This window comes from Aegilops tauschii, chromosome 3 (assembly GCF_002575655.3).
Source record: "Aegilops tauschii subsp. strangulata cultivar AL8/78 chromosome 3, Aet v6.0, whole genome shotgun sequence".
Classification (NCBI taxonomy): Eukaryota; Viridiplantae; Streptophyta; class Magnoliopsida; order Poales; family Poaceae; genus Aegilops; species Aegilops tauschii.
In genome coordinates, this window is record NC_053037.3 from 7,774,560 (window position 1) to 7,800,765 (window position 26,206).

At 45.7% G+C, this 26,206-nt stretch overlaps 1 protein-coding gene across 1 annotated transcript; it reads right to left on the reverse strand.

Moving 5' to 3' along the window:
- Positions 1 to 23,409: 23,409 nt before the first annotated feature.
- On the reverse strand, positions 23,410 to 25,876 carry LOC109769554 (F-box protein At2g26160). The gene is made up of 2 exons (XM_020328289.4): positions 24,435 to 25,876; positions 23,410 to 23,916 (listed from the first exon to the last, which is right to left on the reverse strand). The coding sequence occupies exon 1, from the start codon at positions 25,647 to 25,649 to the stop codon at positions 24,435 to 24,437; it is 1,215 nt and encodes a 404-aa protein (XP_020183878.1). The 5' UTR covers positions 25,650 to 25,876; the 3' UTR covers positions 23,410 to 23,916.
- Positions 25,877 to 26,206: the final 330 nt, after the last annotated feature.

Genomic DNA, 26,206 nt, shown 5'->3' on the forward strand with positions numbered 1-26,206 from the left:
CGGGTTGAGCTTGATCTGAAATCGGCGCAAGTTCTCAAAGGTCTCCTTGAGGTCTTCTAGTAGCGTTCCACGCTTCTCTGTCTTCACCACCACATCGTCCACATAGACGCGGGCGTTTCTGCCGAGTTGCTTGAGGAGACACTTCTGCATGCAACGCTGAAACGTGGCGCCGGCATTCCTCAAGCCGAACGTCATGGTCAGGTAACAGAAGGCTCCGAATGGCGTGATGAAGGCGGTCTTCAGCCTGTCGGTCGGGTTCAGCTTGATCTGATGATACCCTGAGTATGCATCCAAAAAGCTCAACAGCTCGCATCCGGCTGTGGAGTCTATTACTTGGTCAATTCTTGGCAAGGCAAAGGGATCTTTGGGGCATGCTTTGTTGAGGCTGGTATAATAAATACACATGCGCCACTGCTTGTTCTTCTTCAGCACTAGGACCGGGTTGGGTAACCACTCTGGAAAGAATACTTCCGTGATGAAGCCGGCTGCTAGAAGCTGGGCTATCTCTTCTCCAACAACTCTTCTCTTCTCCTCCGACAGGCGGCGCAAGGGCTGCCTGACTGGCTTGGCATCGGACCAGACGTGTAGCTTGTGCTCGGCGAATTCCGTCGGAACACCCGGCATGTCCTTGGGAGACCATGCAAAGATGTCCCGATTCTCACGGAGGAAATCGACGAGCTCGCCTTCCTATTTGCTGTCAAGGTTTGCACCTATGAAAGCGTGCCTCTTCGGGTGATCCGGGTCCAAGGGTATCTTCTTTGTCTCCTTCGCTGGCTTGAATGAGCCCTCGACTTCCGACTCCTTGGGGTTGGTGACATTTTCGGCTGCTTGCTGGCCATCGCCACAACCTGGTCAAGGGGCCGCTTCTCAGCCGCGATCACGAGGGACTCGGCTAGCCGGCTGCTTTCTGCTGTGCAGGCGGATGACTTCTTGTAGCCTCCTGCTATCGTCAGGATTCCCTTGGAGCTCGGCATCTTCATCTTCAGGTAAGCGTAGTGGGGGACCGCCATGAACTTGGCCAGGGCAGGCCGGCCAAGGATAGGGGCTCTCAAGGTCCACCACCTCAAACTAGACTGTCTATCGGCAGAAATGATTTTTGTCCCCAAAGAGGACATCTATCTGAGTCTTGCCGATTGGTGAGCAGGGAAGGCCTGGAACGATGCCATGGAAAACAGTCCGGCTGGGCTGAAGATGTCTCTGCTTGATTCCCAACTTCTCCATGGTATCTTTGTACAGGATGTTGATGCTGCTGCCGCCATCTATCAGAACTCGGGAGAAGCGAGCAGCTCGCCTCTCCGTGGCAAAGGTGGCATCCAACACCAAAGCATAAGAGCCGGGATTGGGCATCACCTCCGAGTGGTCGGCTCTGCTCCAGCTGATGGGCTTCTCAGACCAATGCATGAATTCGGGGGTCTCTGATGCTACTGCATTTACTTCTTGTTGCTGCTGCCGTCTGCTGCGCCTGTCGTTGGCCACGCTGGTGAACACGACATAAGCCCCATGCTCTTCAGGATAATCATCTTGTATCGCGCCGACTGGCCGAACCGCCGGCTGCTGAGGGGGAGGAGGCGGCGGGCCGGCAGGCGGAGGGGGCTGGAGTCCATCACCCTTGGCGGTCCTAGTGAGCCAGTGGCACTTCCGAGTGCTGTGGTTGGACGGCTTCGCGCCGTTGTGGAACTTGCAGGGTGCATCGAGAGTCTGCTCGTACAAGAAGGCGGGCAGCCAGTTGGGCTTGCCGCCCTTCTGGCGCTTGGGAGGAGGCTGCCCTTCTGGCTGCTGATCTTCGACTGTTGCCACCTGCCGGCTAGTGGAAGCCGGCTGCATGGCCTTGCGCTTGTTGTCGTTTGGTTGCTGTCGCCGACTGGTGTCACCAGCCGGGGTCCGAGGAGCTTGAGGGGCCACCTTGCCCGACACATTAACTTGGATCTCCGCCTTCATGGAGGAGTCGGCCGTGGCATACTTGTCTGCTATGATCAGTAGTTCGTCGAGGGTCGCCGGCTTGTCGCAGAGAAGCTTGTGCTTGAGGAGGGTGCCCTCTCGGCACCCGGCAGTGAAGTACTCGATGGCCTGCACCTCGTGCACGCCCTCGCAAGAGTTGCGCAACTCGTCCCAGCGCGTGAGATAGTCGCAAGTCGACTCGTTGGGGCCTTGGACGCATAAGGAGAGCTGGCGAGGCTTGGGCGGCCGCTTGTACGTGCTGGTGAAGTTGCGGATGGATTCTTAAGTAAAATCAACCCAGCTGTTGATGCTGCGGGGCTTCAGGCTGTTCAGCCATGTCCGGGCCGTGCCCTGGAGCATGAGCGGAACGTACTTCACGACAACGCGCTTGTTGCCGTTCGTGATGCTGACGGCTGTGGAGTAGTCGACCAGCCAGCCTTCCGGCTTCACGGAGCCGGTGTACTTGGGTGTATCTCTTGGGAGCGTGAACCCTTTGGGGAAAGGTTCGTCTCGGATGCGGGGGCCGAAGCAAGGCGGACCCAGCTCATCTTCTTCTTCTAGCGCTAGGGATCGATTGAGGCGATCGATTCGGTGGCGGGCATCTTTTTCTCTGATTCCTTCTCGGCGGCCAAGGCGGTCGCCGAGTGATGGATGATCAACAGGCGGCGGGGAAATGCGCCGCTCCCTGCAAGGAGGGGGAGGCGGACAGTCATCTCGCCGTCGCACTGCTCTTGGTCGGCCGTCATGGTCGCGCTCTATGGTGATGTGAGTCCGGCTGCGGCTGGCAGCCGGCTCCTTGTCTCTTCTATCGCAGACGCCACCAGTTGGCGTCCGGGATGTCGCGCCTTGGTCTCGGCGAGGAGGCGGGTCGTCGTTTCACCGGTTGGGCGCTTCAGTGCGGCACCCGGCCTCTTGCTGCTCAGCAGCCGCGTCGAGGAGCAGCTGGACTCGCTCCGTCATGTGGCGACGCTCGTTGCCCTCGAGCTTGTCTAGCTCGTCTGCTGCCGCCTGGGCAGCTCGTATGTTCTCTGCAGGCGTGGCGTAGACGGGACGATCTATCCCGAACATGCTGGCGACGGTCGCGCCATGCTACCGGACCAAGCCAATGCGCTAGGACCACCAGGAGCCGGCGTGCCGCCGACAGCACGGTCCATCTCCCGCTGGTAGGCCTCCGAAAGGCGTCTCATGCTGACCAGCCGGTTGGCGCTTTCGACGAGCTGGACACGGCGTGCCTCCAGCGTCTCGGCGTTGGCGTCTTCCGGGATGGGCGCAGTCAGGTCTTGTGTCGCCGCCTGCAATGGATCCTGGCCACCTCCGCCAGAATGCTTGCCGTGGCTAATGACGAGCACCTCCGTGACGGTGCTGCCGCCACTATCCGCACGAGGAAGCGGCTCATCGTAGACCACCACGTTGGTGGGGAACGCGTCAAGCGACGCCGTGTCGGAGTCGACCAACATCGGGTCGGTGGAGCCAACCGACTCCAAGTCAGCAGCAGGCTCGCTGGCGACGTGGAGCTGATCGAGGAGGCTCACGAGGCGGCTCTCGGGGCCATGGATGCCCGCATCAGACGCGGGCTCGTTGGAGAGGCGAATCTCGCCAACAAGATCGGCGAGGCAGCTCGCTGCGCAGGCGACCTCCGCGCCGTGCAGCGCGTCGGTGCAGACGCCGTCTGGCGTGCCGGGCTGGCTGCGCTCGCCAGGAAGGAACAGGGTTCCCGTCCAGAGCAGGTCTCCGGGAGTCGGTGCACCTCGCCCCACAGTGGGCGCCAAATGTCGGGGGTTGGGTGCGACATATGCCAATGGATGGCTTGTCATGGTGGGAGCGAGTAGAACGTCGCCGGTGCCTGGAAGCGGGATGAGGCGTAGACATGAATGCCGGCGCACTTTACCCAGGTTCGGGGCTCTCCTAGGAGATAACACCCCTAGTCCTGCTCTGCGGGGTCTCCGCATGATCACTAAGGCACTAGTGAGTACAATGGTGCTCCTCGAGCTGTATGCTAGAGGTAGAAGAAGGCAGGGCTTGCTCTCCTCTTCCCCTAGGTGTGAGTCTAATTCTAACAGGTTGGAACCCTTTGCATGGGTGCCCTGGGGGGTTTATATAGGCCAACACCCCAGGGGTATAATGGTAATCTGGCCAGGTGTAGGACCCGACTGTCAGTCTCTCTGGCCGCCGGCTTCTCCGCCGGCTGCTGGGGCCCGCCGCCTGGTCTGGTACGGAGCCGACATGCCGCCTCCGCCGCTCACGGGTCTTGCCGGCTGCTGATTACTGTAGCCGTGACGCTAATGACGCTTGCTTGGTCGGGGGAGCGTGGCTACAGTCGCCTGGCGGGAGATCACTGTAGCCATTCCCGGTCTTATTTGATTAATGGTGCATGGGCCCCGAGGTAGGAACGAGCCGCCTGCTAGGAGCCGCCCCCCTCGGGTCAGACTGGTGAAGCTTCCGTCGTCTTCCGGGCTCTTGCTGCCTGGTAGGGCCCGCCGTCTTCAGGCCGTACCGACAGGCGGTCGTGGGAGCAGGGCTCCGTCTGACAGAAGTGACGTCAGGGGCGGAGTGGCAACAGTGCCGCGCCGGGAGGAGATCTCCGCCTGTACGGAGCACTGTGGCCACGCCCGGCCCTGGATACGGGGGTGATGGTCTACACTGTAACCTCACCCTGTCTTGTCTTCTTAATGGGGGTGCAGACTTTGAGGGTGCCATCGGCCGACCGCTAGGAGCCGGCCTCTCTGGAGGCCGCCTGCTAGGAGTCGGCCCGTCTTGGAGCCGCCTTCCTGAGCGTGGCCATCTTCTGGCAGTCGGCCGTTCAGCCAGCCGACCACCAGAAGGCGGCGCTTCATCTTGACGTCTTGAGGGGCGCAGCCGGCCCCGATGTCTTGAAAGGTTCTGGGACTCGGGTTAGGCTACCCGTGGCCCATTACTCCGACACACACCCTGTCCACGAGGGTGCAGGGCGCGCCCACCCCCCTGGGGCGCGCCCCCTGAGACTCCACCGACCTCAACTCCAACTCCATATATTCACGTTCGGGGAGAAAAAAAATCAAAGAGAAGGATTCATCACGTTTTACGACACGGGGCCGCCGCCAAGCCCTAATCTTCCTCGGGAGGGCTGATCTGGAGTCCGTTCGGGGCTCCGGAGAGGGGAATCCGTCGCCGTCGTCATCATCAACCATCCTCCATCACCAATTTCATGATGCTCACCACCGTGCGTGAGTAATCCCATCGTAGGCTTGCTGGACGGTGATGGGTTGGATGAGATTTATCATGTAATCAATTTAGTTTTGTTAGGGTTTGATCCCTAGTATCCATTATGTTCCGAGACTGATGTTGCTATGACTTTGCTATACTTAATGCTTGTCACTAGGGCCCGAGTGCCATGAATTCAGATTTGAAACTATTATGTTTTCATGAATATATGTGAGTTCTTGATCCTATCTTGCAAGTCAATAGTCACCTACTATGTGTTATGATCCGGCAAACCCGAAGTGACAATAATCGGGACCGCTCCCGGTGATGACCGTAGTTTGAGGAGTTCATGTATTCGCGAAGTGTTAATGCTTTGGTTCGGTACTCTATTAAAACGAGGCCTTAATATCCCTTAGTTTCCAATACGACCCCGCTTCCACGGGAGGGTAGGACAAAATATGTCATGCAAGTTCTTTTCCATAAGCACGTATGACTATATTCGGAATACATGCCTACATTACATTGATGAACTGGAGCTAGTTCTGTGTCACCCTATGTTATAACTGTTGCATGAGGAATCGCATCCGACATAATTATCCATCACTGATCCATTGCCTACGAGCTTTTCACATATTGATCTTTGCTTAGTTACTTTTTCGTTGCCACTGTTACAATTACTACAAAAACTGCTACTGTTACTTTTGCCATCGTTATCGCTACTTCCATACTACTTTGCTACTAAATACTTTGTTGCAGATATTAAATCTTTCAGGTGTGGTTGAATTGACAACTCAGCTGCTAATAATTGAGAATATTCTTTGGCTCCCCTTGTGTCGAATCAATAAATTTGGGTTGAATACTCTACCCTCGAAAACTGTTGCGATCCCCTATACTTGTGGTTTATCAAGACTATTTTCTGGTGCCGTTGCCTGGGAGCATAACTCTGTTCTTTGAGTCACTTGGGATTTATATCTGTTGATCACTATGTGGAACTTGAAATACGAAAAAACCAAGATTTATCCCTCAACTACGAGGAGAGGTAAAAATCTGCCATCTAGCTCTACACTTGATTCACCTTCTGTTATGAGTAAACTTGCGACACCTACTCCTGATATTGATTCTGATATGTCGCATGTTATTGATGACGCCACTTCTGCTTTGCATGATACTTATGATGAAACTACTTCTATGCTTGATGATACTGTGCCATTAGGTGAGTTTCTTGATGAACAACTTGCTAGGGTTAGAGAGAATGAAATTATTGAAACTGATAATATTGATGAAAGTGATGATGAAGATTCTCTCCCTAGATATGAATTACCTGATGTGACTGAGGGTTATGTTATGGATGAAGAAACTGCTAGAGACTCTTTTGCTTGCAAAGATAGATATGATCTTAAGAAACTATTAGCTAAGCTGAAAGAAAAATATTTGAATGCTAGAATGAAATATGACCCTGCTTTTGCTACTTCACCTATCTGTATTTCTGATAAGGATTATGATTTCTCTATCGATCCTGAGTTAATTACTTTGGTTGAATATGATCCTTTTTATGGCTATGAATCTGAAACTGTTGTGGCTCATCTTACTAAATTAAATGATATAGCCACCCTATTCACTCATGAGGAAAAAATTCGTTACTACTATATCCTTAAGTTATTTTCGTTCTCATTAAAGGGTGATGCTAAAACATGGTTTAATTCTCTTACTCCTGGTTGTGTGCGTAGTCCCAGGATATGATTTATTACTTCTCTGCTAAATATTTCCCCGCTCATATGAAACAAGCTGCCTTAAGGGAAATATATAATTTTGTGCAAATTGAAGAAGAGAGTCTCCCATAAGTTTGGGGGAGGCTTCTGCAATTATTTAATGCTTTGCCTGATCATCCTCTCAAGAAAAATGAAATACTTGATATCTTTTATAATGGACTAACCGATTCTTCCAGAGACCATCTGGATAGTTGTGCTGGTTGTGTTTTCAGGGAAAGAACTGTTGAGCAAGCTGAATTGCTATTGAATAATATATTGAGTAATGATAATGATTGGAAACTTCCTGAACCAACTCCTAAGCCAACTCCGAAGAAAAGGGGTATTCTATTTCTCAGTCCTGAAGATATGCAAGAGGCAAAGAAATCTATGAAAGAAAAGGGTATTAAAGCTGAAGATGTTAAGAATTTACCACCTATTGAAGAGATACATGGTCTTGATAACCCAACACTGGTAGTAAAGGTAAATTCTCTCTATAGATTTGATGAAGGTGATATTCCTCGTAATAAGTCTGCTAGCCAATGCTTAGATGAGTTTGATAATTTTATTGTTAAACAAGAAAACTTCAATGCTTATGTTGGTAGACAATTGAAATGTAATGCTTATATGATTGAACACTTGAGCGATTATATGTCTAGAGTTAAAGGTGAACTTAAACTTATTAGTAAACATGCTTCTATGGTTACCACTCAGGTAGAACAGGTGCTTAAAGCTCAGGATTATTTGCTTAATGAATTAAATAATAAGAAAAATGATAATGCTGTTAGAGTTATGACTAGAGGGGGTAAAATGACTCAGGAACCTTTTTATCCTGAGGGCCACCCTAAGAGAGTTGAGCAAGATTCTCAGAGAACTAATGTTGATGCACCTAGTCCTTCTAAGAGGAAGAAAAAGAAAAATGATAGAACTTTGCATGCTTCTAGTGAACCTGTTGTTGACACACCTGAGAATCCCAATGATATTTCTATTTCTGATGCTAAAACACAATCTGGTAATGAACATGAACCTAGTGATAATGTGAATGATGATGTTCATATTGATGCTCAACCTAGCAATAACAATGATGTAGAGATTGAACCTGCTGTTGATCTTGATAACCCACAATCAAAGAATCAACGTTATGATAAGAGAGACTTCGTTGCTAGGTAGCACGGTAAAGAAACAGAACCATGGGTTCAGAAACCCATGCCTTTTCATCCTAAACCATCCAAGAAAAAGGATGATGAGGATTTCGAGCGCTTTGCTGAAATGATTAGACCTATCTTTTTGCATATGCGTTTGACTAATATGCTTAAAACGAATCCTTATGCTAAGTACATGAAAGATATTTTTACAAATAAAAGAAAGATACCGAAAGCTGAAATTTCCACCATGCTTGCCAATTATACTTTTAAAGGTGGAATACCTAAGAAACTAGGAGATCTAGGAGTACCAACTATACCATGCTCCATTAAAAGAAACTATGTTAAAACTGCTTTATGTGATCTTGGAGCTGGTGTTAGTGTTATGCCTCTCTCTTTATATCGTAGACTTGATTTGAATAAGTTGACACCTACTGAAATATCTTTGCAAATGGCCGATATATCAACTGCTATACTTGTCGGTATTTGTGAGGATGTGCCTGTTGTGGTTGCAAACGTTACTATTTTAACGGACTTTGTTATTCTTGATATTCCCGAGGACGATAGTATGTCGATTATCCTTGGTAGACCCTTTTTGAATATTGCAGGGGCTGTTATTGATTGCAACAATGGCAATGTCACTTTTCATGTTAATGGTAATGAGCATACGGTACATTTTCCGAGGAAACAACCTCAAGTCCACAGTATCAATTCTATTGGAAAAATTTCAACGGTTATTATTGGAGGTTTTGAATTTCCTCTTCCTACTGTCAAGAAGAAATATGATATTCTTATTGTTGGGGACGTGCATATCCCCGTTGAGGTAACCTAGTGTTATTCGAAAATTCTCCGGTTTCATGCGATTTGGAAAGAGTTTGTTAACAAGACTTGATCAACCTTGTTAGTGGATTCCTTTTGATGAGAATGAGATGGATGAAGTTAGAAAGCACAACTCTCCGTACCTTCTTTTACTTTCTGTTATTTAGATTAAATAAAGCAAAAATAGTATTTTTTGTCTGTTTTCTGAATTATCCTTGCAATAAAAAATTCCCCGAAAAATAAAAGTTCTCCAAACGTCCTGAAAATGAAATATGATTTTTTGTAGAATATTTAAGAATATCTGGCACTGAGAACACACCAGGGGGCCCCACCATTTGGCCACGAGGGCACAGGGCGCACCCACCCCCTGGGGCGCGCCCCTACCTCGTGGGTCCCACGTGGACCCCCTCCACTTATTCCATCACCCACTCACTTCGTCTTCCTCTAGAAAAAAAATCCTCCCATAGCTCAAACCTGTGTTCTAGCTCATCTTGCTGCCATTTTCGATCTCCTTGCTCAAAGCTTCATTCACAAAACTGTTTTGGGGGGTTGTTCGTCGGTATGTGACACCTCCAATGGTCCAATTAGTTTTTGTTCTAGTGCTTTATTTATTGCAAAATTTTGCTGCTAAGGTGACCCTGTTCTTGAGCTTGCATGTCAAATTTATATGCTCCAAAGTAGTTTTAATGCATGATATAGCCACTAGGCACTTGTGGGAGTAGTTGCTATCAATCTTGTTGAGTTTGGTTCACTTTTATTTTGAGTCACTAAAAATTTCAGAAATTTTACAGAGAAAGAAAAATGTTCAGGAAAATGTACTAAGGTGGTTCCTCAAGGAAGCAAGAACCAAGGCTCGCGATACGTGAGCCGGACGATGAACCATCGAGCGAAGCTCAAGTACGGCCTTGTGAATGGCCGTCAGAGGAGTTTATGGTCCAAGCAGGCGCCAAGGATAATTTGACGCGTATGTGCGTAACGCTGATCTTGAGGGCTTCGTGTCAGGTAAGTGCCCACAATACTACTACCTAACTGATTCCTTTGTGAGAAGGTTTAAATTTACATCCTCGCGCAATTCTCATACTGTTTTATTTGATCTTTATGATAAATCATATACCATGGACCTAGACGATTTTAATACTGCTTGTAAACTCCCGCAGTGGGGCAATGTTAGTGAACCTCGCAAATCTGAATATAAAGACTTTCTTGCTAGTATCACTGCGGGGGAATCTAGAGAAATCATACAAGCTACCATAGGGAGCATTCATTTTCCTTCCACACATTATTTTGCTCTGTTTATAGGTAGATGCATTAACGGTAAAGATGAGGCTTGTCACATGTGCGTTCCAGATCTTAGTGTCCTCAAGAGTGCGGTATTAGATGATAAACAATATAACTTGGGGGCCATTGTTGCACGAAGGTTGCATCTTAACGGTACAAGTGGAGATTTGTTTGGTGGAATTTATGCGACTCGTGTAGCTAATTATCTTGATGTACCCATACATGAAAATGATATGGAGTTACCTCCTGCTTATCTAGATTATAATGCTATGGTTCGCCATCAGTTTGTTGAGAGGAACGAACAGTTCCTCCAGTACCGACTAATCTTTGACAAACATCGCGCTGTCCATGTTGCTCTCCCTGCTCCTACTTTCTTTGACTTTCAGGCAAAAAGGAGATATGTTATAACCAGGGAGGAGGCGAACGAGTATGAAAGGAGGACGGAGGCAGCTCGCCTCCAAGCTGCAGCTCGTCAGGCAGTAGCCGCTGCATCTCAGTACGACCCCAGTTACAACTTTGGATATCCGCCAGGCCAGCAGTGGCCATAGACCAACTTAGGCCAAAAGCCTAAGCTTGGGGGAGTACGTATTTCTCACCGACATTACATTCATGTTCACACACTCATGCCAGTTGTCGGTGCTCATACTTTTTCATTGTACTATCCATGCTAGTTTATTTTCTCTTCTAAGTCTTTTTCTTGTGTGTTTGAAAAACCTTAAGAAAAACCAAAAAAAATTAGTTGTAGCTTTTAGCTAGTTTACTTTCCATGCCTGTAGTAGTAGTAATTAAAAGAAAACCCAAAAAGATTTCTCGTTCTTCTTTTGCTTGTTGGGAGCTTTCACATGTAAATAGTTTTATTTCTTTTCTTTGGAGGTCAAGAGGAGAGAAGACCATGATGAAAATGTTGAGTGGCTCTCATATACATTATTGTTGAATTAACCAAGAGCCCATATTACCTTGTCTTCTCCCTTGTATTAAATGCTTGCAGATTCCAGCTTAGTCCAAGCACGTGCACTATTATTATTACCCACACCGTTCGGTCGTGCGAGTGAAAGGCAATAATGACGATATATGATGGACTGATTGAGATGAGAGAAGCTGGTATGAACTCGACCTATCTTGTTTTTGTAAGTATGATTAGTTCATCGTTTCTGATTCAGGCTATTATGAATGAAACATGTTTGCAATGACAATTAGAGATTATCGTTGCTAATGCCATGCTTAATTTGCTAGGAGTTTATAATGGTTTACCTTGCGTGCCAACATTCTATTAAAATAGTTGTGATGTGGTATGATAGGGTGATATCCTCCTTTGAACGATTCGAGTGGCTTGACTTGGCACATGTTCACGCATGTGGTTGAAACAAAATCAACATAGCCTCCACGATATTTATGTTCATGGTGATTTATATCCTACTCATGCTTGCACTCATTGTTTATTAATTTTAATGCATGTTCATGACTGTTGTCGCTCTCTAGTTGGTCGCTTCCCAGTCTTTTTCTAGCCTTCACTTGTACTAAGCGGGAATACTGCTTGTGCATCCACTTCCATAAACCCCAAAGTTATTCCATATGAGTCCACAATACCTTCCTATATGCGGTATCTACCTACCGTTCCAAGTAAATTTGTATGTGCCAAACTCTAAACCTTCAAATGAAATTCTGTTTTGTATGCTCGAATAGCTCATGTATCAACTAGGGCTGTCTATATCTTCCATGCTAGGTAGGTTATTCTCACGATGAGTGAACTCCGCTCACCATTCACGAGAAAATGGTTGGTAACCGGGACGCCCAGTCCCATGCTCAAATCAAAATAATTGCAAACAAAACTCCCCCAGGATTGTTGTTAGTTGGAGGCACCCGTTGTTTCGGGCAAGCCATGGATTGATGCTTGTTGGTGGTGGGGGAGTATAAACTTTACCATTCTATTTGGGAACCGCCTATAATGTGTGTAGCATGGAAGATATCGGGATCTCTTGGTTGTTATGTTGACAATGAAAGTATGCCACTCAAAATATTATTTATCTCTATTTCAAAACTCGAGCTCTGGCACCTCTACAAATCCCTGCTTCCCTCTACGAAGGGCCTATCTATTTACTTTTTTGTTGAGTCATCATCCTCTTATTAAAAAGCACCAGTTGGAGAGCACCGCTGTCATTTGTATGCATTACTATTAATTTACATTGAGTATGACTGGATCTCTTTTACCATGAATTACAATGTCTAGTCAGTCCTTGATCTTCAGGGGTGCTCTGCGTTTATGTTTTGCGGTCTCAGAAAGGGCTAGCGAGATACCATCTTGTTATATCATGTTATGATTGTTTTGAGAAAGTGTTGTCATCCGAGATTTATTATTATTGCTCGCTAGTCGATTATGCCATTGATATGAGTAAACATGAGGCGTAAATGTTATTGTGAATATGGTTAGTTCATAATCTTTGCTGAAAACTTAAATGTTGGCTTTACATATTTGCAACAACAAGATCAAACAGAGTTTGTAAAAGTTTTCTTTGTCACTTTCAGTTTGTCAACTAAATTGCTTGAGGACAAGCAAAGGTTTAAGCTTGGGGGAGTTGATACGTCTCCAACGTATCTACTTTTCCAAACACTTTTGCCCTTGTTTTGGACTCTAACTTGCATGATTTGAATGGAACTAACCCGGACTGACGCTGTTTTCAGCAAAATTGCCATGGTGTTATTTTTGTGCAGAAATGAAAGTTCTCGGAATGACCTGAAAATCCACGGAGACACGTTTTGGAAATAATTAAAAATACTAGCGAAAGAATCAGCACCAGGGGGCCCACACCCTGTCCATGAGGGTGCCGGGCGCGCCCACCCCCTGGGGCGCGCCCCCTGCCTCGTGGGCCCCTGAGACTCCACCGACCTCAACTCCAACTCCATATATTCACGTTCGGGGAGAAAAAAATAGAGAGAAGGATTCATCATGTTTTACGATACGGAGCCGCCGCCAAGTGCTACCTCTTGAGCATGCGTTGGTTTTCCCTTGAAGAGGAAAGGGTGATGCAGCAAAGTAGCGTAAGCATTTCCCTCAGTTTTTGAGAACCAAGGTATCAATCCAGTAGGAGGCCACACGCAAGTCCCTCGTACCTACACAAACAAATAAGAACCTTGCAACCAACGCGATAAAGGGGTTGTCAATCCCTTCACGGCCACTTACAAAAGTGAGATCTGATAGAGATGATAAGATAATATTTTTGGTATTTTTATGATAAAGACTAAAAGTAAAGGTTGCAAAGTGAAAATAGATTGGAAACTTATATCATGGAAAATAGACCCGGGGGCCATAGGTTTCACTAGTGGCTTCTCTCAAGATAGCATAAGTATTACGGTGGGTGAACAAATTACTGTCGAGCAATTGATATAAAAGTGCATAATTATGAGATCTAGGCATGATCATGTATATAGGCATCACGTCCGTGACAAGTAGACGGACTCCTGCCTGCATCTACTACTATTACTCCACACATCGACCGCTATCCAGCATGCATCTAGAGTATTAAGTTCATAAGAACAGAGTAACGCATTAGGCAAGATGACATGATGTAGAGGGATAAACTCAAGCAATATCATATAAACCCCATCTTTTTATCCTCGATGTCAACAATACAATACGTGTCGTTTCCCCTTCTATCACTGGGATCGAGCAACGCAAGTGAACCCAAAGCTAAGCACTTCTCCCATTGCAAGAAAGATCAATCTAGTAGGCCAAACCAAACTGATAATTCGAAGAGACTTGCAAAGATAACCAATCATACATAAAAGAATTCAGAGAAGATTCAAATATTGTTCATAGGTAATCTTGATCATAAACCCACAATTCATCGGATCTCGACAAACACACCGCAAAAAGAGTTACATCGAATAGATCTCCAAGAAGATCGAGGAGAACTTTGTATTGAGATCCAAAGAGAGAGAAGAAGCCATCTAGATAATAACTATGGACCCAAAGGTCTGTGGTAAACTACTCACACATCATCAGAGAGGCTATGGTGTTGATGTAGAAGCCCTCCGTGATCGATTCCCCCTCCGGCGGAGCGCCAGAAAAGGCCCCAAAGATGGGATCTCACCGGTACAGAAGGTTGCGGCGGTGGAAATAGGGTTTCGTGGTGCTCTTGGTTGGTTTCGGGGTATATGGGTATATATAGGAGAAAGAAGTAGGCCGGTGGAGCTGCGAGGGGCCCACGAGGGTGGGGGACGCGCCCAGGGGGCAGGTGCGCCTCCCTGCCTCGTGGCCTCCTTGTTGATTTCTTGACGTCCACTCCAAGTCCTCTGGATCACGTTTGTTCCAAAAATCACGCTCCCGAAGGTTTCATTCCGTTTGGACTCCGTTTGATATTCCTTTTCTGCGAAACACTGAAATAGGCAAAAAAAACAACAATTTGCACTGGCCTTGGGTTAATAGGTTAGTCCCAAAAATAATATAAAAATGTATAGTAAAGCCCATTAAACATCCAAAACGGATAATATAATAGCATGGAACAATCAAAAATTATAGATACGTTGGAGACGTATCACCAAGCCTTAATCTTCCTCGGGAGGGTTGATCTGGAGTCCGTCCGGGGCTCCGGAGAGGGGAATCCGTCGCCGTCGTCATCATCAACCATCCTCCATCACCAATTTCATGATGCTCACCACCGTGCGTGAGTAATCCCATCGCGGGCTTGCTGGACGGTGATGGGTTGGATGAGATTTATCATGTAATCGAGTTAGTTTTGTTAGGGTTTGATCCCTAGTATCCATTATGTTCTGAGACTGATGTTGCTATGACTTTGCTATGCTTAATGCTTGTCACTAGGGCCCGAGTGCCATGAATTCAGATCTGAACCTATTATGTTTTCATGAATATATGTGTGTTCTTGATCCTATCTTGCAAGTCAATAGTCACCTACTATGTGTTATGATCCGACAACCCCGGAGTGACAATAGTCGGGACCACTCCCGGTGATGACCGTAGTTTGAGGAGTTCATGTATTTCACTAAGTGTTAATGCTTTGGTCCGGTACTCTACTAAAAGGAGGCCTTAATATCCCTTAGTTTCCAATAGGACCCCGCTTCCACGGGAGGGCAGGACAAAAGATGTCATGCAAGTTCTTTTCCATAAGCACGTATGACTATATTCGGAATACATGCCTACATTACATTGATGAACTGGAGCTAGTTCTGTGTCACCCTATGTTATAACTGTTGCATGAGGAATCGCATCCGACATAATTATCCATCACTGATCCATTTCCTACGAGCTTTTCACATATTGATCTTTGCTTAGTTACTTTTCCGTTGCCACTGTTACAATTACTACAAAAATTGCTACTGTTACTTTTGCCATCGTTATCGCTACTTCCATACTACTTTCCTACTAAATACTTTGTTGTAGATATTAAATCTTTCAGGTGTGGTTGAATTGACAACTCAACTGCTAATACTTGAGAATATTCTTTGGCTCTCCTGTGTCGAATCAATAAATTTGGGTTGAATAGTCTACCCTCGAAAACTATTGCGATCCCCTATACTTGTGGGTTATCAAGGGTCTCCTGGACACTGGAGTTTTTTTGTTTAATGCCATTCTAGAACAGGCTGGGGTGAGAGAGCTTGAGATGAATGGGAGACAATTTACATGGGGGAATAATTTACCTATCCCCACCTTCAAAAAACTAGATAGAACTCTATGTAGTACAGAATGGGAGGAGGCTTACCCTTTAACCCAGGTTACATTTTTGACTAGAGAGAAGTCTGATCATACCCCTCTTTTCTTAGACTCTGGGGATATTCAAAAAACTGATCCAATTTTCAGATTTGAAAATGCCTGGTTTCTGAGGGAAGGTATTGATAAAATTGTACAGGAGGTTTGGAATGATCCAAGTGTAAATGGTAACAGTATAGACAGACTGCTAGGTAAATTTAGGTTGCTTAGACCTAAACTCAAAGGGTGGAACAGGAATATGAATGCCTGGTACTTAGAGTTAAAAAAAGATATTCTGATGAAACTAGATATTATTGATAAACATTGTGAATTGAATGGTCTTACAGCTGCTGATAGAAAAGAACAAATGGAGCTGAGAGCACAACTTGATAGACTTCTTCAACAGGAAGAGGCTAAATGGAGACAGAGAGCTATGATAGATGAAATATTAGAGGGGGATAGTAACACAAAATTATTCCATGCTAAAGCTAATGGGAGACTTAGAAGAAATAGAATCAATAGACTGGAACAGGATGAGGGGACTATTGAGGGAGAAAAAAATCTGATAGATTACATCACTGCTTTCTACAAAAACCTGTATGGTCCCCCTGATGACTCTTCAGTCTCTCTTAACATTGATAACCCAAACAAGATACAAGCTATATATAGAGATATTCTGATTGAGGAATTCTATTTGGAAGAAATTAAGAAGGTTGTCTTTAAAATGGCACATAACAAATCACCTGGCCCAGATGGATTTACAGCTGAATTTTATCAGCATTACTGGGAACTGGTGAAAAATGACCTCAAAGCCTTATTGGATGATTTTGCAAAAATGAAAATTGATATTAGCAGATTGAATTATGGGATTATAACTCTAGTCCCTAAAGGTAAGGATGCCAACAAAATACAAAAAATTAGGCCTATATGCCTACTGAATGTCTGCTTTAAAATTATTACAAAAGTATTGATGAATAGACTAAATTTAGTGGCTGCTGATGTTATATTCCCTGTCTAGACTGCTTTTGTCAAAGGCAGATATATTATGGAAGGGGTCCTAATTCTACATGAAGCTCTAAAGAGCCTAAAAAAGAAGAAGCAAAGTGCCCTCTTGTTGAAATCGATTTTGAAAAGGCTTATGATAAAATCAAATGGTCTTTTCTTTTTCAAATGCTTAGATTAAAAGGATTCCCTGATAAATGGATAGACTGGGTGATGGAAACCACTAGAGGGGGAAAAGTTTGTGTGAAGGTTAATGAAAATTTAGGAAAATATTTTCTTACCCACAAAGGGCTGAGGCATGGGGACTCTTCGTCACCTCTCAATTTTGATCTGGCTGCTGATGCACTAGCTATTATGTTTGATAATGCTAGGAAAAATGGTCTGGTTAAAGGGGTACTAAATGAAAATGTTCCAAATGGGGTTAACATGTTACAATATGCAGATGATACTATTTTCTTATTGCAAGATGATCTAGATAGTGCTCATAATTTGAAATATATCTTGTGCCTCTTTGAACAAATGTCTGGTCTGAAGATCAATTTTCATAAGAGTGAGTTATTTCTATTTGGGGAGGTCATTAATAAAAAAAGATGAATATGCAAAATCTTTACATGTCCGGTAGGTGCTTTGCCTATGAAATATTTAGGACTACCAGTTGATAAAAATAGAGTTGGTAATAAACATTGGAAACCTCATGAGAGCAAAATGGAGAGAAAAATGTGAAACTTGGCAAGGTAGATTACTTGCCAGTGCAGGGAGGGTTACATTAATACAATCTTCTTTGACAGGCATACCTTATTTTATGATGTCGTTTTATGGGCTACCCATTGGGGTGAGCAAACGTATGGATTTTTTCAGAGCCAGGCTTTTATGGCAGGAGAATGATCAAAAGAAAAATATCATTTAGTCAAATGGTCTGAGGTGTGTAGGCCGAAAGATATGGGGGGGGTTTGGGGATCCAAAACCTTACCCATATGAATAAAGCATTGTTATGTAAATGGTGGTGGAAACTATACACAACAGAGGGGCTGTGGCAGGATATCATTTTGAAAAAATATATAGGGAATAAAAATCTTGGTAGTATAACTGCCAAACAGGGAGACTCTCAGTTTTGGAGGGAGATCCTGAAGCATAGAGATCATTTTACTTCTTTATGTAAATTTACAGTGGGAAATGGGGGAAAATTCAATTTTGGGAAGACTGGTGGATTGGATCTGCTCCACTTAGCAAAAACTTCCCTAGGTTATATAATATATATTTTGATAAGAAGAAAACAGTCAACGAGATCTTGGATAATGGGATAGAAAATATGCATTTTAGGGGAACTTTGACAGGGGACTCAAGAGAGCTTTGGGAACACATCAAGGAAGCTTGCATCTCGGTGACTTTGAATGAGGATAAAGATAAAGTGAAATGGACATTGACTAAAAAGGGATTTATACTGTAAAATCCTTTTACAGGCACTTGATAGAAAATGGTATTAAATATCCACACCTATACATGTGGAAAACCAAAATGCCACCTAGAGTTAAAGTATTTATGTGGTTGGCTCTTAGAAATAGCATTCTTACAAAAGATAATTTGCTTCGTAGGGGATGGAAAGGTGATGAAAAATGTCCTTTCTGTGGGCATAAAGAAGTATAAACCACCTCTTCCTTTCCTGCTCTGTTGCTAGGTTATTATGGAACATTTTAAAATGTGCTTTCAATTTAAACGACATTCCAGAAGATCTTGACCTGGTAATGAGAACCTGGGTAAAGACTTTTGAAAAAGATGAAAGGGGCTTGGTTATGATAGGAATCTCAGCGATATGCTGGACTATTTGGAAACTAAGAAACAATGTTGTATTTGATAACAACAGGGTGAATGACCCCTGTGTGCCTGTTACCTGCTTCTCAAAAATTTGCATTATTGGAATGTTTTGCAGACAAACCCCGCAAGAAATGAGATGATGGAGGCAGGAGTGAAACAAGTCGGCGAGGTGGCTGGAGAAGTGTTTAAAGAAGCACATGGATGGCGCCTGGAGACTAGGAGAATTCTGGGGTGACCAGTTTCAAATTCTTCGGGGGATCACTCTCTGGTGCTGCAGAGATAGACGCTTCAACAAGCTGCATCAACTTACCTTCTGTTTCATCCTCCTCTCCGATCTTTTGTTTCTTGGGGCAGAAATAAATGTATGGTGATGGATACCTGTGTTAGAGGGGGTTGTCTGTGTTGCCTCTTTGAATTACTTTCTGCTTCTAAAAACTTGCTTTAAGCCAGGTGCTGGGATCTGTTTAAGCCTAGGCCTTAGATCTCTTGTGGGTGCTGCTTTGGGGACCAAAATGGGGGGTGAGGGATGGCTTTCCCCCTCCCTCAATAGTCTAGCGCACGCAGAGATATGCAGTAGTAGCTTTCTGTTTTCTTTTACTTTCTCTGTAAGACATGGTGATTTCTCTTAACGGAAATCGGAGAGAGAGCTCTCTTTTATCAAAAAAAAGTGGCATGCTAGAACTAGTAGCTAGCATCCCACACATTTGTTGACTAAATCAACTGCGTCTAGGCTTGTCGTGGGCAAATAGAAGCCCACACGATAGGCCTTGCTCACCGGGGTCCGAGGAGCTGTGTGGTGCTCGCGAGTGTCGGAGTGAATCTCTGCAAAAGTTACCGACCCTCCTCGGTAGAAATGCAAGGCCGTAGGACTCCAATCATGTTGCGCTTGTACAACTCCCTCGTGCTCGGCGTAAGCAGTAGCGCAATGTACAATCCGTCATGCCTCCATTTGGTCCTTGGGTAACTGCTTGCGCTAGATAGGCGAGGATGGGCTCGGTCCATGCTGGGGGATAACCACCATGATTTCATAGGCCGAGGAGGTAACCTTCAATTCCGAGCCCCCGGTTACGCTGTGTCATGTTCTATGTTCATGGGCACCACGTGGCCGGGGTCGAAAGCCCCAGTCTCGATTGACCAATTTATGTTTGATCTGTAGCTTCACAAACGGCTTCAACAATCCCTCGAGGCTTAAATTCTTCATCAATGCAAGTTATGGGTGGAAGGGTGGAAGGAGTGCGGGAAGGAATAAATCAATTATTTTTTGCATTTTTTTTGCGAATAGGAATAAATCAATTAGGAAGGAAGAATAAAGTTTAGAAACTTATTATATTTTTCTAAAGGAAATTTAGCTCACTGGAATATTATACTGTAACTTGTTATTAAATTATTGACACAAAAGGAAATATACTTTGTTGAAACTCTTTCTTCTGGGTTTTATATAAAGAGGAAATAAAGACATGGTTTACTAACCGAATACATTAATGCATGCTCTTGAAACAAGCTTCACATCAATGGACTAGCAGATCACATGGCTTTCTAGAGGAAGCAAAGTAGTCATCTACAAATGTAAGTGTAAACTATTTTGCATTACTATTATACTATATGTTAATGATTTTTTTTGTTTTTGTTTTTTGCAACAATAAAGTCACGTTGATGGAAGTGAAAGCTTGGTTATCTTATAACTTTCATATGAAAGGCATGTTTGAAACTTTTGATTTTTTGGTAGTGAAAATACACGGGGAAACTTGTTTTTTTTTCAATGGAGGAAGGAGCACAAAGCGCTAAAATTCATTCAGCTCAATAGCATTGATTTATTTGTGTAATAATACTAATATGGTGCAGGTTCACTAACTAGAGTAAGAAATTCCTTTCAAACATGTTTACACATGAACTTCATATATTGATCACTATGTTTCAGCCAAGTGAGAGATGTTGGAATGTCCTTGAAGATGTAATCAAACCATATTTGACATGGTAAGATTAAAGATGACATAAATCAATTTGCCGTTATCCTTTTTTATAGTAACACTTTAGAGGTTGTGGCTTTCACATTGAAAAGAGCAACATCGAATCTGTTGTAGTGACGCCATGGTATGGTACGCCAAATCATGTTTTACCTTTTCTTAACTTTTGGAATTTAAGACATGCGTGAAGTGTTTATAACCCTTTTCCAAATCAGATAAGTGTTAGTTCATAGGTTATCCCAAATTGTCGGATATTCCTCTGTCACTATGCCAAGGCAAAGTATTTGTCACAAAGAGCGGTATTTATGTGGCTTTCATCATTTATTGAACATGTTTATTATTTATTTAGCTCAACGTGAAATTATTCATATACTAACGTTTGTGATGGAGAATAATTGATGCAGAATTTCACTCAAGGGAGTAATCCTCAAGGTGTCAAGGACGACTCTAATGGAATATAATAGAGGAATTAATAGGGGTCGACTCTACTGAACAAGTATGTATTTTTTCCGAGACATCACAAGGTGGGAGAGTTGGGTTTGTTTTGCAGCACCGGCTCTGTGCAGACTGTTGACCCACATGATTAAGATCAAAAGTTGATCTCGCACATACAATCTAACCATGACACATACTCGCATATGTGTGCTAGGGACTGGTATATATTTAGACTAAAAAAGCTAACATGTTTTTATCATGATTGGTAACATTGCTCGGAGTTATACGGATCTTTCCAAAAATAGATGAAATAATAAAACACCTGAAAGTGAAGACAGGTCGCTGCCTTTTAGCCTTAATATGCATTGTGAAAGCCACCGTAGAAAAGACATAGGAATTAGACGATAACCTACAATCCAACAGGATGCGTCCTGGGCGGAGCGCGGAGGCGCCCATGACACGGAACTACTGGGTGGCGGCCCTGGTGGGTGCCGGTGGCCAGTGGGGAGGACGCGCGCGAGGGCTGTGACATGGATGGCACAGAATTAATAGATCGGACGATGGCTCGCCGAAGCCGCTCGTCGGCAAGGTGCACACCGGCAAGGCGAGCAACTCATCAAGGGTGCGCCCGCGAGGTGTTCGAGAGAATGGAGTAATTGACAAAAAAACTACCACATTTCACGTATCCGTCCCACAGAACTACCATATTTTGAAAAGTGACCGAAAACTCCAGATTAATACTAATTTTGTGACAAAAAACTACCAAGTTGAGTTGATGACCGTTTTTATGATTTTAAACCTGTTTATGACATGTGGGACCGGCAGCAAAGTCAACTCTGTTTATTTGACCGTGAAGTTAACCGTTATGACAAATGGGACCCACACGTCATCATCAACCTTCTTCTTCCTCCCCTCCTTCTCTGTTTAACATTTCAACAAGCACCTTATGTGCATCGGGCAGCACCACCGTGCCGACGCGTCGACGCCGGTGAGCAGCGGCAGCCCGTGGCACCGGCGACCTTCTTCCAACCGCTGGCCGCACCCTCCTGCTCTGCGTGCTTGCTCCGCTGCCGCCCAAGCCCGCGAGCACCACACCGCAGTCGCCGCGCCTCGCTAGCCTACCCACCGCGCTTCCCCTTCTACTCTCGCCGCTGCTGCTGCCCCTCCCTACTGATGCGCTGCTGCTGCCCCGACGCCGCTGCCGACAGCGCCCAGCCACGCCTCACTAGCTCCACCCGCTGCCGCGCTCCCGCCGTTGTTGATGCTCACCATGGCCGGAGCACCACTCCCGCCCGCGCTCGCCTTCTTCTGGCCGTGCCCGCGCCGCACCCCTGCGCCTCGCCTTTTTCTGGCCATGCCTGCGCCGCACCCCTGCGCCTCGCCTTTGCCCCCACCGGCGCGTGCTTCGGCCGCGGCCACCCGTCCGAGGGCTATCAAATAGGGCGCGACGCCGGAGCTGGACGCGTCTTGGACGCCGGCCGCCGAGAAGAGAATGAGGAGGAGGAGAGCGTGGAGCACAGGAGAGGAGGTGCCCATGTGCGGCGCGGGCGAGCACTGGCCTGAGGGCGCCGGAATCGGTTTCTTTCACGCAGAGGAGGAGGTCTTTGGCATGGAGGGCCGCTCCGGCGACGGGCTGGGTGGATGCGACGGCGGAGGAGCGGCGACGCATGGGATGCTGCTCCAGATGGTGGTGTAGGGGAGCACATGAAGTGTTTGTGAAAATGTCAGACAAGGAAAGAGGAGGAAGAAGAAGAATGACATGTAGGCCCGACCCGTCATCACAGTCAACATGACAGTCAAAATAAACGCAGTTGACAATTTCCGCCACGTCAGCCCTGACAAACGGGCCCCTCCTGTCATAAACGTGTTTAAATCATCTAAACTGGCCATTTTATGAAAGTGGTAGTTTTTGTCACGAAATTAGCATTAATCTGGAGTTTTTTGGTCACTTTTTAAAATGTGGTAGTTCTGTGGGACGGATACGTGAAATGTGGTAGTTTTTTGTCAATTAAGAGAATGCCTAAAAGAGATGAGTGAGTGGATGGAGGAGAGAGAGTGCTGACAGGTGGGCCCACCTGTCATAACAGTCAAGTATGTCATAATCACTATTAATGTTGCCCGCCGGTTTTTAGCAAAATTTTAGAACAAAAGTGGGTTTTAGACAATGTGGTAGTTTTCTGAGACCAACACATGTAAAGTGGTAGTTTTTGGTTAAAACACTGGGGGTTTCGTGTGTTTGAACAATTTGATCTTCACCTTTGTTGGCATATGAACCATAAGAGGTTTGCTGCCACTGCGTAATCAACATCGACTTGTCATAGTAAATGAAAAGAATAAAAACGCTTCCTTCTTGCACGTTAATGATACACTGCAACTCAGCACATGACTGCCAATTAAAAACGGATCCAACATGCATTTTCTCTATGCAGCACCAAGACAATCTCTTGCAGTTATTTTCCAAGTAGCAATTGACAGCTAAGTGGCACAATTGTCCTCATGTTCACTGTGCATACAATTTTTTTTGAAGCTAAATTATACAATCATTACTATGTCTTCTTCACAGACCAGGATATGCAGAAACGCCAGACTATTTCTGGAGTAAATTATTTATGACAAGCAACAGCATTCTTTTCCCACTAACATACTGTCTTCTTCGCAGACCAACTACACCAGAATAGTTCTGGGGTAAATTATTATGACAAGCAACATCATTTTGTTCCCACAAACATACTGTCTTCTTCGCAGAACAACTACACCAGAATATTTCTGGGGTAAATTATTTATGACAAGCAACAGCATTCTCTTCCCACTTAACATACTGTCTTCTTCGCAGACCAACTACACCAGAATAGTTCCGGAGTTAATTATTTATGATAAGCAAGAGCATTCTCTTCCGAGACCTGTCAGTTTGGAAAAATCACCGGTAAGTATAACATATAAAGTATCAATTTGTGCAAAGCAAAAGGAGAGTATTGGTGTATGTGTACGCGAATTATGCACTGAATTAGATAGTGAGGGTAAAAACTGGGAGACAAATAGCGTCCTACTACAAGTGGGCATGAAAAATTAGCAACAGAGAAAACTTCTGTAAACTCTTCGTAATTAAAAGTAATAGTATTATGTTGTATATATTATATGGCAAACATGACAGCATCTCCCAACTGATACTACAAAAATTGCTGGCTGTCAACAGTGTCAACAGATGAAAAATCACCACCCCTTCTGAAACTAGAATTATAGTATGGATGAAAGACCCTGTGAATGTATCATATCTTCTTTAACATACCATGGAAGAGTTGCAAAATGACAAACAGATACTCAAAAACAAAGAATCAAGAAATCAAACCATTTCACCTTACACATCAATAAGAAACCAAACAAAGGTAAATAGGTAACTACTATGTGCAACAATACATACCTATTTATGGATCTTATTAAAACTTGGAGTGATCCATACGGGAATTGGCCAATTCAACCATGGTTGAGGAGATACAACATCAGTGGCACTTAAATCCTCCAAATTTAGTATTCCAACATCCCGACGATTGTCTTTCGAATCTATCAGCCAATACTCGTCATCGTCCGTAAAATAGACATGGTTCCGCAGAAGCCTTGGATAGTCCTGTGTGGAAAGGCAACAAGTATAGTTGTGCCCAATGAACAACGCGTAATCCCCCAACGTCCGCACACGAACTATCTGCTGCTTCTCAATGTCAGCCATGTACACCTCAATATCAACTGTATGCATCTCTTCTTGCTCCCCCCTTGTTTTCCTCTTGACCCTCCATATTTGCAACACACTGCCACATGATGTCTTGGATAGGTATCCATTATATGCCACGAATGGCGAAGTTTCCTTGAAAATCATATCACGGGTGGCACAAGAACCTTCAATGGCATAGCGATACATCCCGCCGAGGAGATCCATCGCGTAGAGCGCACCATCATCGCCAAATATGCAGTCTGAGTACCGCGGCGGTTCACGAGGTGCCGAAGGTATCCAGTGCCACTTGTCATCACCGACCCTCGCAAACGAGAGATCCCTATAGGGATTGTGAATCAGCACGACCGTGCAATCCCCCAATGCGGGATCGCAGGACAGCACGGCCTTCAGATAGAGGACTCCGCGGAGCTCGTCCACCCCATAGGGCTGCGGATCATCCCCATGGAGAGAAAGATCGTACCTTTCAAGGTTGCCTTCGCGGTCGAGGACGGGGCTTACCTGCTCGATGGTGGCGACGGAGGGGAGCGCGACCTGCTCGCCGGTGGCGGGGTTGAGGAGGTGGAGCTCGGAGCGGGCGTCAGCGGTGACGAGCCACCCGTGCGAGGAGCCGATGATGTTGCGCTCCCCGATGGGAGGGTCGGGGAGGCGCGCCCTGTAGGCCTTCTTGTCGGCGAGGCTGAAGAGCTCGGCGGCGCGGGGGCCGGCGGCGGCGGTGGTGTAGAGGAGGCAGGGGGTTTGGGGGCGGCTGTAGATCCCGAGGCGGCGGAGGGCGCGGGCGGTGGCCCGCCAGGCGGTGCAGACGTCGGCGGTGCGGAATAGATCCGGGAACTCGAGGTCACCGAGGACGGTGGTGAGGACGTCCGGCGGCAGCTTGGACCAGTCGGGGCCGGCCGCCGTCGGTTCCTCCATTGGACAGGGATCTGGCGAGACAGGGAGAGATCTCAAAGATAAGAGCTGGGATTATATACGCCGTCGATGCGGCGGAGCAAATCGGTGACGATGCCCTGCTTCCCCCATCCGAGTAGGAGTGAGATTCTTCCCGAGGGGAGTTGGAGTAGAATTAGGTGAAGGGTAAGCATCGGCCGACCGATCACGCGCTTGATCGGTCGCCTTGCGCGAAGCCACGCACGGCGTCCACTACATTCCACGACCGACCACGTGTCTTAGAGCAACTTGGAGTTCCTCCAGAAAAAAAGCTTATCATAAAAGTGCTTTTAAATTTTAGGGAAAGTTTCTTCAATCAGGTCCCGTAAAATGTATTTTATTTTTTATTAAAGAAAACTAAATAATGGCCTAGGGCCCGTCAGGTAGTGACACGTGTGACAACCTCTGATGGCGCGACAACATTCTGGCGGGGCGGCGATGAGATGCAACATTCCGGCGGCGCGGCGGGAAGTTTTAGGCGGTTACCTTGCCGTCAAAAGTTGTCGGGAAGCAAAACTTTCCCTAAACCTGAAGGAATTTGG